Genomic DNA, 13668 nt, shown 5'->3' on the forward strand with positions numbered 1-13668 from the left:
TTGAAAAAAAAAAAACTGAGTTATAGTTGAATAAAAGAAATATGTGATCCAATAAAAGAATTTTGACAGATTAAACTTTTTTTTAACTTATGAGACTAAATTGCAAATTGTGCAATAAATTTATTTTTATAATCTATTTGTAATTAACAAGGAGATATTTATAGACATTTAATTAACAACTAGTCTAAACAAAATGAGCCATTATCCTGGCAGAATCAATCATCCAGACTAGTCTAAACTAGGAAGAAAAAGGAAAGTTTAGTGCAATTTTCACGCAACAGAATGTTACAATAATATTAATAAACTTTCTTTTTATAATTCAATTAAATATAAAGAGAATCCACGTATCACTATTCTTTCGCAAAAGAAATAACTGATACTCAACTAAAATGAACTGAAAATAAGGGATAAGAATTATGATTTTTAAAAGAAGTGAAAATATGAGAACCAATATATTATATAATTTGGATTCTTTTTATCCTTTTAGGATTTTTTTTCTTTCATTATTTTTTTTGCTTCTCAAAATAAAGAAACGAGGAAAAGGAGAAAGTTAGGGAGGAAGATTTGGATTTTGTTCCAATTAACTTTTAACCCAAAAAATAAATAAATAAATAAGGCTTTAAAACAATATCCTATATTTAGGAATATGAAACATTCAAACAATATCCTATATATTGGAATATGAAAGGAAAATAGAATAATATAAATTTTATATAACACTTGTAGAAAAAAAGGAACACTAGTTGGAAATATAATCATGTAGCTTTTTGCTGTTATAGCTGTGTAACCAAAAAAAAAATCTCATTACAAAATGAAACTTGTAATAAAAATCTTCAAACCTTTCCATCTATAGCTAGAATAGTTTCCTACCTCCCTCATCCCTCTCTCTTTTGAGAATTTCGAATTATAACTTCCAAATTTTGTTTTTTAATTTTATATTATTCTTTTCATTGCAACTTTCAAATTGATTGTATTTTTTGGTATTATTTTATTTTAAAAGATAAAAAGAAAGAATATTTTTAATAAAAAAATATAATTAAAAATTAAAAATCATAAAATTTGATCGTAACTAAACCACAAAAGTTGGTTTAGCTTGATTCAGATTTTTTTTTCAAACTAAACTATGTATATTTTTTCCACGTTTAATATGAATGAATTTTAAATAAGTATTGTTGTGAACTTAAAAATAATATTTTCAATAATGTAAATTCTAAAAATAGGTATTTTGATATTTTCAATATAATTACGCTTAGAATAGGAATAAGATCAAAGTAAGTTTAGTTTATTTTTACACACTTAAACGTTTTTTAACAAAATCAAATTGTAACGAAATTCCAAATTTCAAAATACAAAATATTTCAAATAAAATAATTAACTTAATAATACTATCTCAACTGAGTTGAGATTAAAAATAATAATTTAAAAAGTTTTTGACTAAATAAGAACGTACAATAAATTAAAATTATAAAACTAAATTAGACTTAAGAAAATAAATGGAGAAAACATAAAGTATCTTTATAATAGATGGAATTATTAAATATATTCATTTTTTAAGATAAAAACTAAAGTAAAAGAATTCATACTTACACACAAAATTCTTACAAAGTCTAACTCATTTAATTTAAAGTTTATGGAGAAATTAAAAAACAAAAACAAAATTATGATAAGTTTATGTATGTGGACACTCGTAATCATGAAAATAACATAAAATAAAAATTGTAACACCCATAATTTACATATAACTATTACAATACCGGTTTTACATATTTCTATACAAGCTTACAGTTTTTCAAAACATTCCTAATACGTGATTAGGACATATAGAAATACAAATATTTACAATATAAGTTTCAAAATCAACGCCTTAAAACTCTTCTGATCATCAGACACCTATAAGATCATCTGCTTGTGTACGTAGTACAGTCATCGCAGTTCAAACACAACAAGAAAAACAAGGGTAAGCTAGTGAAAATAGAATTTTATAATATACGCAATTAAATCAAAAGAGAAAACCAAGTTACATGATCAATTTCTCAAATTATACAATCTTCTTCAAATCCCAACATTAAAACAATCACATAGATCTCACATGGATCTACACATCCAAGATATTCAACAAACAACGTCTTCCGGAAGACCCGTATTAAGTAAGTCCTACCAGAGACTAACACCTGATCCAAAGATTACCAGCGAATCCAACAGAAAGGATCAGGGTAAGTTCAATACAACCCAAGTCGTGCATCTCATATGTCACGGTGTGCATGAACTCCCCCATCAGCTTCTCACCACCTGATATCTTAGTCTATATGACTTAGATCATCAGTGAAGCTCGGAGATCTCTGTTACCACATAGGCATCAATACTTAATACACATCAAACATCAGTCCATACATTATCCCAAATGTATGAATTCAATTCCACACCATTTCATCATACAATATCATTCAAAAATTGATCCACAATATTCAAAAGTCTATTTGGCATGAAAAAAATAACACTTTAATACTAAATCATCAAAATATAATATTTTTACAAATTTAAATAATATACAAACAAACAACCCAATATATAAACACACAACATTCCTGCAAGAGAAATTGAATATTGGGACCACGTCCCTTCCGCATTCAGATCTTCTATCCTAGGGTGCTATTAAAAATTAAATTTAGCTTCCCTTACCTCAATTGCTTGCTTTCCAAGCAACTTTTAGAATTTTATTCCCCACAATTTGGATAAACTTCAAGATTTACGGGCCTAATGCAAATTATCCAAACAGAACAAAATTTCAGTATATAATAGAATAAGTTGAGAGGATTAAACTTCTCAACTGACCCCACCAAGATTGATGACTAAATCCTAAGGAAAGACAGAGAACAATGGATATTTAGAGTAAAAATGAACTTACTCTGTTTGAAAATCTGATCGGGTAGAAATGTTCCTTAACTCCTCTGCTACAGCATGGTATGATCAGATTCTAAGATGAGGTATGAAGTGAGAAATTAAGAGAGAAGGGAAAGGAGAGAAGTTGGTAGAGAGAGAAAGTGATTTGGAAGAATGAAGAAGAAAGTGATAGTGTGGGCACGTTGTTTCTGTTTTTTTTTTTAAAAAAAGTGTCGTTACATTATCTTCAACTACAAAAATTTTCGTCATCGAAAATGAACTTACCAAGAAAGAGATTAGGGTATGATGTTCGTATCACCTCTTCAATTTCCCAAGTGGAATCTCCAGAGGTGAGATCCCACAATACTTTCACCATGGGAATACTTCTTCCACGAAGTTGTTTCACTTGTGAATCTAAAATTCTGATTGGCTTCACTTCAAACGACAAATTTTCTTTGACCTGGATGGAATCAGACTCTAGAATGTGGCTAGGATCAGGTACATACTTTCTTAGCTGCGATACATGGAAAATATTGTGAATGTTAGCTAAAGAAGGAGGCAAAGCAATTTCATAAGCCACAGGGCCTATTCTCCTGAGAGTTTGATAAGGTCCTATGAACTTAGGAGTCAATTTCTTGGATTTTAGTGCTCTTCCTACACCAGTGAATGGTGTAACTCTTAAAAAGACATGTTCACCCGCAGAGAATTCTAAAGGTCTTCTTCTTTGATCTGCATAAGATTTTTGCCTGCTGAGAGATGTTTTCAATCTTTCTTGAATCATTTTGACTTTCTCATTGGTTTGTTGTATTAATTCTGGTCCAATTAACACACTTTCACCATCCTGAAACTAGCAAAGAGGTGTCCTGCACTTTCTTCCATACAATGCCTCGAAAGGAGCCATTCCTATGCTAGCTTGGTAACTGTTATTGTAAGTGAACTCTACCAAAGGTAGAATTTCATCCCAACTGCCCAAATGATCTAACACACAATTCCTAAGCAAATCCTCTAACGACTGTATAGTTCTCTCTGTTTGTCCATCAGTCTGAGGATGATATGCTGAACTAAGTCTGAGTTTAGTCCCCAAAGCTTCTTGAAGCGTTTGCCAAAATCTGGAGGTGAATCTGGGATCTCTATCTGAAACTATGCTGGAGGGTACACCATGCAATCTGACTATTTCATCTATGTAAATCTGGGCCAACTTCCGCATAGATTCTCAAGTCTATAGGTAGGAAGTGTGTCGTCTTTGTCAACCTGTCCACTATGACCCAAACAGAGTCATGCTTCCTCAAAGTACGTGGTAAGTGGGTAACAAAATCCATTGAGATACTATCCCACTTCCACACTGGAATGTTTAACTAAGTTAACATGCCTCTAGGTCATTGATGTTCAATCTTTGATTTCTGACAAGTCAAGCAAGCAGCTACAAACTTAGCTACATCATTCTTCAGGCCATGCCACCAATAAGACTTCTTGAGATCTTGATACATCTTGGTCATTCCTGGATGTAAACTGAGTTTGCTTTTATGACCTTCAGATAATACTGTTTGCTTTAGTTCATTATCCTCTGGTATGCATATTCTATTTTTGAATCTCAAAATACCATCCACTCCTAAAGAGAAGTCTTTAGCTTTGTTAGTATTTAATAAGCCCATGAAGTTCTTCAATTTTGAATCTTCCAACTGCTTCTCCTTCACCTTCTCTAGAAATTCATTAGTTATAACAAGGGTATTACAACTAATGCAATTTGAAGACATGGAAACCTCCAAATTCATACCCCTGAAATCTTCAATCAATGCTAACTCTTTAATCATAATCGAAGACATTTGTATCTTTTTACAACTCAACGCATCTGCAACAACATTTGCCTTCCCAGGATGATATATTAGCTGGAAATCATAGTCTTTTAAAAATTCAATCCATCTCCTCTGCCTCATATTTAACTCCTTCTGATCAAACAAATACTTCAAGCTTTTATGATCACTAAACACATTAAAACTAACTCCGTAAAGAAAATGTCTCCATATAATATTTTTACAAATTTAAATAATATACAAACAAACAACCCAATATATAAACACACAACATTCCTGCAAGAGAAATTGAATATTGAGACCACGTCCCTTCCGCATTCAGATCTTCTATCCTAGGTGCTATTAAAAATTAAATTTAGCTTCCCTTACCTTAATTGCTTGCTTTCCAAGCAACTTTTAGAATTTTATTCCCCACTGTTTGGATAAGCTTCAAGATTTACGGGCCTAATGCAAATTATCCAAACAGAACAAAATTTCAGTATATAATAGAATAAGTTGAGAGGATTAAACTTCTCAACTGACCCCACCAAGATTGATGACTAAATCCTAAGGAAAAACAGAGAACAAAGGATATTTATAGTAAAAATGAACTTACTCTGTTTGAAAATCTGATCGGGTAGAAATGTTCCTTAACTCCTCTGCTACAGCGTGGTATGATCAAATTCTAAAATAAATGAGGTATGAAGTGAGAAATTAAGAGAAAAGGGAGAGGAGAGAAGTTGGTAGAGAGAGAAAGTGATTTGGAAGAATGGAGAAGAAAGTGATAGTGTGGGCACGCTGTTTCTGCCTTTTTTTTTAAAAAAAAAAATGTCGTTACAAAAATCATGACTTTTAAAGTAATTAAAATATAAAAACGATTCAGTGAGCATAATAAAAATTAAAAATAAATTTATAAAATCATACTTTTGATGTTTTTATCCTATTTTTTCATCACAATGTTATGTTTGAGTTCTTATATTTACATAAATCATAAAATTGTATTAATAACCCCACATTGAATATTAAGTTAATATATGCATAACAAATGTGCTCTAATGAGGACAAAAGTTTAACTTAAATTATGATTAAAGAAATTGTATACAGAATGCGCATATATCTTTTTTATTATTAAATTAATTAAATAAGTTAATATATTATATTTTTAATAGTAATAATTAATTTATCTTTTACATTATATTTTTTTGTTCTTTCATTATCTATCATCTTTATTATTTTATTATCTATCATCCTTATCTTATTTTCCTAATTCATTTATTAAGTATTACTATACACTGTACTACTTTATCAATCAATATTAAAGTGTCTATCTACCCTAAATGCAAAATCCTAAAAAAAACTAATGCAATTGCTACACTTAATGCTTAAAAATGAGAAGAAGAAAAATGTAAAAATAAATCAATATAGAAAATAAAAACAACAACATTGCAATAGATCTTTCTTTCCTCCCGGATATTCATGCATGTTACGAAATACTATTTGATGGAACTCATAAATGAAGAGTATTGGCCTGCATACACTGGTCAAATACTATGTCCAAGTCCCGACATGAAAATAACCTCAAATGGGAGACTTAAGTCAAGTCAAATAAGGACTGATATGTACATAAGAGAATAACATGATCGAACAAAAAAATGATCATAAATTTTGACACAAACTATTTAATGTACCATTGAAGAAAATATTAAATAAATGATCATCTTTCATTTATTTTTCTTTTTATGATCAACATCTACTTATCTAATATCGTCTTATATCTCTTATCTTTATCTTGTTTGAATTTTCTTTTTATATCTCGTATATTTATGTTTTTAGTTATTATTTTTTTCTGCCATTGTTTATTTATTTTTGTTTTTATTTTATTATTGCTGTTTTTATTTTCTATACTTATTTATTTTTGTATTTTTTCTTCTTCTCATTTTTAAGCATTAAGTGTTGTATTTGCATTAGTTTTTTTTTTAGGATTTTGCATTTAGGATAGTCACCTCAATATTAGTTGTGTGTCCTTAATTAATACTAATTGACTTTTGTTTTTTTATAATTATGTCCTGTATTTTTCACTTGAAATTAACATGATTACATCATCAATAATAATAAAATAAATATTAATTTATGTTTATAGATTCAACTTTTATGTTGTTGTAGGGTTTAATTTCTTATTTTCTTCATTCTTAAAAAAAAAAAAATTTAAACTAAACATTTTTAATTTTTTTTTTGTAAAATCTCATTTCTTTATTTATTAATTATATTTCTAACTATTTTAAACATTAAAAATACTTATTTTTTAATGCATTCCAAATTAAAATTATCAAAAAAAATATAATTTATTATTTATTTATTTATTTTTGAAATGGGGCTAGATAGAGAAATAAAAAATAAAAGGGTGCTAGATAGGGAAATAAAAAAAATGTGCTAGATAGAGAAATAAAAGCAAAAAGATGTTATTTAGGGAAATAAAAATGTAAATGGTGCTAGATAGGGAATTTATCCCATGTTCGAACGTAATACCTATTATTTCTCCGACTAAAATTGGAAATCTAAAGAAAATTAAACCTTTGAAATGGTTTGTGTTTAGAGAGTTTGGGATCGCCATGTTATCCTTATTTACATAAAAGTTAGAAGTGAACAGAAACAAAATAGTAGTAGATCAACATAAATCATGTAAAAATCACTATATTCAACTTAATTATAATTTAATTAAGTATAAAGAACTTAAAATTACTTAAAATTATTCAAAAGAAGAATCAACTAGGACTCTGCAGACAGTATTTACAATCTGTCATGACAATGAGTGAATCAGATATCAAAACAAATATATAGATTCCAGTTATTGGTAATAAAGCATACCCATACCTCATCCATATGTTGAACTAACTCTAAAAAAATGCTGCACAACATAATTATTAGACTATTATGTACAACTTTCCCAGTAAATTATTTTCACGATCCAACTAATCCCTTTTTGCGAGCATAGGCTGTTATCATGACAAACATCAAAGCAGAAAGTGCTCCTGAGATAATAACTACCTGCAACAAGGCATAATCGTATATTGACAAACTCCATACAAGTATTTATTAACATATAAGTCCTTGTTTTTTAAGAAGGAATCTATTAACAAGTTACATCTTTGATGTATTTTAAGATAATCTTGATTACAGCTTGTTATAATATATTCTTTCTAAGAAAACAAATTGTTGCAAGTTAGCAAATCCTATATATATATATATGCACATGCGTAAACAGTAATCATTTGCATACCCATTTGAACAAGTAATCATGGTCGTCGTTCCAAGTATATGGGATATTCATGCCAAATATAGCGGTAACCAAAGAGTAGAAAGCTAGACAAAATGTTCCAGAGCTAAGAAAGAGCTCTAACTGCATGAGAGTTGAAGACCATTTAGCAATTTTATTAAAAAAAACATAACAAAATACTGGTAGATATTTCATGCAAGTGCAGAAATACAAAAAGCACCTGAATCAGCTGATTACGGTGGCTGTCAAGCTGCAAAATGGAAAAATATCACTTGATTTTGGTGTCATTCAACATATACTGATAGATATTTTCAGAAAATTGCTTGCCACTTACCTGAATATTAATATAATCTTCAGTATCATCAATATACTCTCGCAGCTTTAAATGAAAAGAAAAAAAAAGAGAAATAGTTAGGTAAAAATAAAGCTACCCTAAACAGAAGATTCAGAGTAAGTAAACTTTTTCAAGTAAATAACACAGACTTTTAAAGAGACCAAACAAATATGAAAACAGTACACTAGAGTTTGGTCTAATTGGCCTAGAGTCTCTTAACACATCCCACCACAAAATTCAGGGATCTTGACAACGTGAATTAGACATTGAATCACAATTATCATAACATTTAATTTCAAAGACAAAAGTGGTACAGCAAAGATGGTCTACTTGATCCAAAAGGAAAAATAGCACAAATCACTCAATCAAGGAATCCAACAAAGAGTATATCATCTCACAAGTTCTTAAAACTAATGTGGTGAATTTTAAAAGGTTGCACAAAATACTTCCAAATCAAGATTTTGAATATAAACCACAAAGTTCAACTTAAAACAGCAGTAGATGGAAGAAGGAAGAGAGCAAAATGAAAATCTGCTTTATTAATAAAAAAAATTCCAAAGTGTAGTATTAACGTTTCCAAACATTAACAAACTTACTAGTTTGAAACTAAAAGTCTTGAGTTAACTGTCTAATAATTAGAATACTTAACAAATCATGGCTTCTAAATTAATAAGAAACCATTTTTTCCCATATTTACAAAGAAACAATCTTCCCAAATAGTTAATTCAACATTTACGGCTCCCTATTGCACAAGTTTACACATACATGATACTTACTGTGGTTAATTTGTTCAACGTATGATCAATTTCACTAAAATAAGCCTGCAAAATGTATAAAGACCATTAATAGCAAGTTTTCCTCATTAAAACAATGGAAGATATTTTCCTACTATTTTCTAAAGCAAGTTTATAACCTCAAGTAACATTTCAAGCTCTTCCACATCATTTTCATCTAAACGAACTGTTGCTAGACTTGCCCTACTTGCCCTAGATGTCCTTGATCCTAAGGTGGGGGAGGCAGCAAACCAATTTGCAGCACCTGTTCCACTGGCTGGTGACGAGGAACCTGCTTTTCTTGACAGGTATAGGTCAGCCATATCATCATCATCATCCAGCAATTGTTCAAGCTCATCTCTGACCTGTTCCAGATAAGAAGAATTGGTGATGGGAGAGGAAAAAGGGATACATGTTTTCTACTTAAAACTGATCAAGGCCGTTTACAGTGGTCACATTAAATCAATTCTATTTACATAAAGAAAATAGGCTTTTTCCAGGTGAAAATTTTTCACAGGCTTGACAGGAAAACTTGACAAACCTTTTGTACTCTAGCTGTCAGTCTTGTCATTGCACTCTTCAGTTTACGAACTCTGTCCAAATTACGACTACTAATCTGCAGATTACATTAAACTAAAGTACATGACAGAACCGAAAAGGTCAAGAAATAAAAGGAAGAAAGGGGAGCAGAGCATCCACATTTAAACCAGACAACAACAAAAAAAATCATTAAGAAGCAGGCATAACTAGAATGAACACCTCAGGCGATGATGAGTTATAACAAATGAAAAGGATAGTAACTGAGATGGAGGAAATAAATTTTCCTTCAGCCACTTTCAAGCAGCTTCATAATTTGTTAGCCTGTGTTATACGGTACGGGCCAGGGGATCCCAGATTAAAAAGTAGACATGAAGAGAAAGAATTAAATAATATATGTACCTTGGAGGTAAGTTCATCTAATGCAGGATAAGCAGCCATCTCCAATTCTGTTGTACGCGCAGCAAGAAAACTGCAAATGGCTTCTAAAGCAACTTCCAGGGCCCGAAATTCAAAGGGTGACTCTACATTGCATAATTTAGACCACTCAGATAACAAGGGCAATAGATAATGCAAAATAAAAAGAAATATTTATAAGAATAAATGCAATCATTGAGTTTATTCATTACTTATGGTTCGTCATCATTATAACATACCATCCTCTTCAGCTGCTTCAGCATCATGTTGGCCACCAAGATACTCTTTACCATCTCCTTGATGTTGAAAACTGGAAATTAATTGAGGCAACCGCCTTTGCAGTTCCTCGACAACAGGAATCACATTTTCATCTGTTGGATCTCTCAACAATACCTATACCATAATTTAGATACAATCAGGAATTCAGGATGTGGAAGCAATGGCATCTCAATTTCTAGATACAATTATGCATTCTACAAGGGACCACAGGTTTGATATAGGAATTCACAAATATAAAAACCAGGTCAGAGAGATAGCCAATGAACCATTTGAGGCTGCCTCTGCAATATTCTAATTATATGAAAAAAATGTCCTTTGCTGAGAGATATTCTTGTGCAAGTCATGTAAGGTATATTCTTGCACAAGAGCCACTATGTTAAGCAAGGCAAAAGAAGTCAACATGTAGTTTACTGTCTTCCTACCCATTTTATTCAATGAACTTGACAACGAAAACAAAACTTCAATCAATCCTCTGATTAGCCAAGACATTAAATACAAGAGTAGGATAAACTGCTCAGAGAACAACACCCCATCCACCATCCCTCCTATTCTCTTATCTCAATCAGTCAAATGTCAGATTGTCAATTATGGCTAGCCTAAAACAAAAAGAGTTAAATCTTGTCTCCCAAACTAATTTCATAATGTTCTTGTTCATGTTCTCTAATCCCGCCCCTTGAGAAATAAAAATATTGAAGGATAAAAACTTGACTAACCTCTTCAGCGGTGATAATTGCCTTGATATGCTGAAACACAGAATCAGAACAAACAAAGAACAAAATGAAAAAACAAAAAAAAAAATTGTAACAAAAAATTAAAGAAACAAAACTAAATATATGGTTGACCTCCAAGTTAAGAACAATGGCCTTCTCACGACCGAGAATGGTGGAGGGGTAAGAGAGCAAAGGATCAATGATTCTGAGATCACGCGCATTAATCTGAACCCGATGCATGATTGCATATTTGTCCACGTCGAGCAATGAACCCCGCCCTGTTGCATCGAACAGAATCCAACTTCTCGAAGACTGTGGCTTCTTCTTCACAACCGCCATTGCCTGCGGATCCGCAGGGACGACGATCCCATCCCGCGCCATCCCTTACCCGTTCTCACTCCCACTCCAATCACATGTCCCGATACCAACCTCAATTCAAAATTCAATTCAACTTCAAACTTGATTCAATTCAACTTCAAACTTGATTCAATTCAACAAAAACCACCCACCACACCACGATCGAATTTCCTCACACCCCTTTTGCACATTTCATCAACACCACAATTGGTATCCTAGTCCTGCCTCAATATTTTTCCAACACCAGTATGAGGAATCAGATTACAGACGAAACAAACATAACATACCATAAAAAAGGAACTTTTCTTTCCCCCTTTATCGGAAGAGATAATAAAATATACAAAACTATCTTTGTTTGTTAATTTGTTTCTCTTTAGTTTTTGTTTGTTAATTTGTGTCTCTCTGTTGTGTGGTTTGCATGGGGGAAGCGTGAATAGGCATGAAATGCAGGGTGTAGAAATAACAGAAAAAAGAGAATTGAAACACAAACAGCTGGGTTTATATAGAATGTGGTGAGGGCCCACTGATGAGGTAAAGTCACTGAAATAATGAGGGCTAATGTGGGAAATTAGCCCTGTACCCACTGGCACGGGTATTTTATAAAAACAAATGACAATAATTCTGGTAAGTAAAATAATTTAGGAAATATTATTTTATTACAATATTTATTTTATTTGAGATTATTATTTAAGCAGAAAATAAAATAATTTAGTATTTTTATTTATTTAGAATTTTGGAAACTTAGATATTTATTAATTTTAGATTTTTATCTGAAAATCACATTAAATAATTTAGGATATGAATTTATTTAGAAATTTTGATTAATTTAGAAATTTTATTGATTTTTGATGTTTATAAAGTTTTGGATTTTTATTTATTTAAAATTTTGAAAAACATAGAAATTTTATTTATTTTATATTTTTATTTAAGTAGGAAATAAAATAATTTTTGATTTTGTATTTATTTAGGATTTTTAAAAACTTTTGAAATTGTATGTATGTATCACATTGTTTATTTAGTATTTTGGATATTTTAGATATTTTATTTTATTTTAAATTTTTCTTTTAAACAGGGAATTAAATAATTTAGAATTATTATTTATTAATATTTTGAATAATTTAAGAATTTTATTTATTTCAGATATTTTATTTAAGTAAGACATTAAATAATTTAGGATTTTTATTTATTTAAAATTTCAAATAATTTAGGAAAAATACAAAGACAAATATTATAATATAAGAAATAAACATAATTTTAAAAAAAGTAATCCTCTTTAAATATTTTTAAAAATCAATCCTCCTACTTTAACTAAAATTAATTTTAAAATGATTTCATTTATATTTAATGTTATAATTAAAAATATAAATATATAATTTATTTTATTTTTGCATAAAATATTTTAAAATTGTTTCAATATATTAATTTACATTCATGCTGGAATTATATTTTTTTTTCATTTTAAGCTTTAAATATCTTTTTGTTGCGCACATTTACTTTTTCATTTTATCTTTATATCAATATTTTATTTTATTATTTTAAAAATATATAATAATAATTTTTATTTTATTTTATTATTATCTTGGACATTTTTGTCATTTTTTTTATATTCACTCTATTTTTTTAATTTTATAATCTGCAAACCAAACAAACGTAACTTTCTTAACCATTTCCCACATCCTTATCTGATCCTGTTCTAATTGTTACATTTTCTTTACATGCATTTGCATTGCGTTTTTATATATAGGATTTTGTATTGCTTTACCATGTTGTTGTCATCAAACGCGTTAAGTTTGGTTCCTTGGTTGAATTAAGACGAGTGACTCTAAAGTTTGATCCTTTAGTTAAATTCAGACTAGTGACTCTTCGTCCAATGTGTTTTCTTCTTCACTTCCCCTCATTCACTTCGTTTACTCTCCTCTGAAATGAGTAAGTTTCTCAATTTTTTTTTTCTAAGACACTATAACGGTAAACCTAACTACGTTTTTTTTTTTTTTTGTGTCCTCACTGACGTTTGTTGCTTATTTTTTTTCACTATTTTTCCCTAATTTTTTTTTTCTTTTTATTAAAGACTCTTTTTATTGAAGACTCAAATGATTTTTTTTTTCTTATCCAAAATACTAAAATGATTGTTTTATAAACATTAACCATTCACTAATTCTTTTATGTCTTCAAAGATAAATTTTTTAAGCTTTTTGAGATAAATATTTTATTAAGTTTATTTTTATTTTTTTTTATAAAAAACTTTCATGTTAAGCATCACTATACTACTTGACATCTCAACTAGTTTTTATTTAGTTTATTTACATGCTTCTGTTTT

General features: G+C 29.7%; 1 protein-coding gene across 1 annotated transcript; it reads right to left on the minus strand.

The window, feature by feature from the left end:
* Positions 1 to 7346: 7346 nt before the first annotated feature.
* On the minus strand, positions 7347 to 11704 carry LOC137828814 (magnesium transporter MRS2-2-like). Its single transcript, XM_068635529.1, has 11 exons — positions 11127 to 11704; positions 10998 to 11027; positions 10245 to 10398; positions 9991 to 10112; positions 9593 to 9667; positions 9192 to 9416; positions 9055 to 9099; positions 8279 to 8323; positions 8165 to 8194; positions 7948 to 8067; positions 7347 to 7715 (listed from the first exon to the last, which is right to left on the minus strand). Exons 1-11 carry the CDS (start codon positions 11373 to 11375, stop codon positions 7629 to 7631), a joined length of 1182 nt encoding a protein of 393 aa, XP_068491630.1. The 5' UTR covers positions 11376 to 11704; the 3' UTR covers positions 7347 to 7628.
* Positions 11705 to 13668: the final 1964 nt, after the last annotated feature.

Source organism: Phaseolus vulgaris, chromosome 7 (genome assembly GCF_000499845.2).
Source record: "Phaseolus vulgaris cultivar G19833 chromosome 7, P. vulgaris v2.0, whole genome shotgun sequence".
Lineage (NCBI taxonomy): Eukaryota > Viridiplantae > Streptophyta > Magnoliopsida > Fabales > Fabaceae > Phaseolus > Phaseolus vulgaris.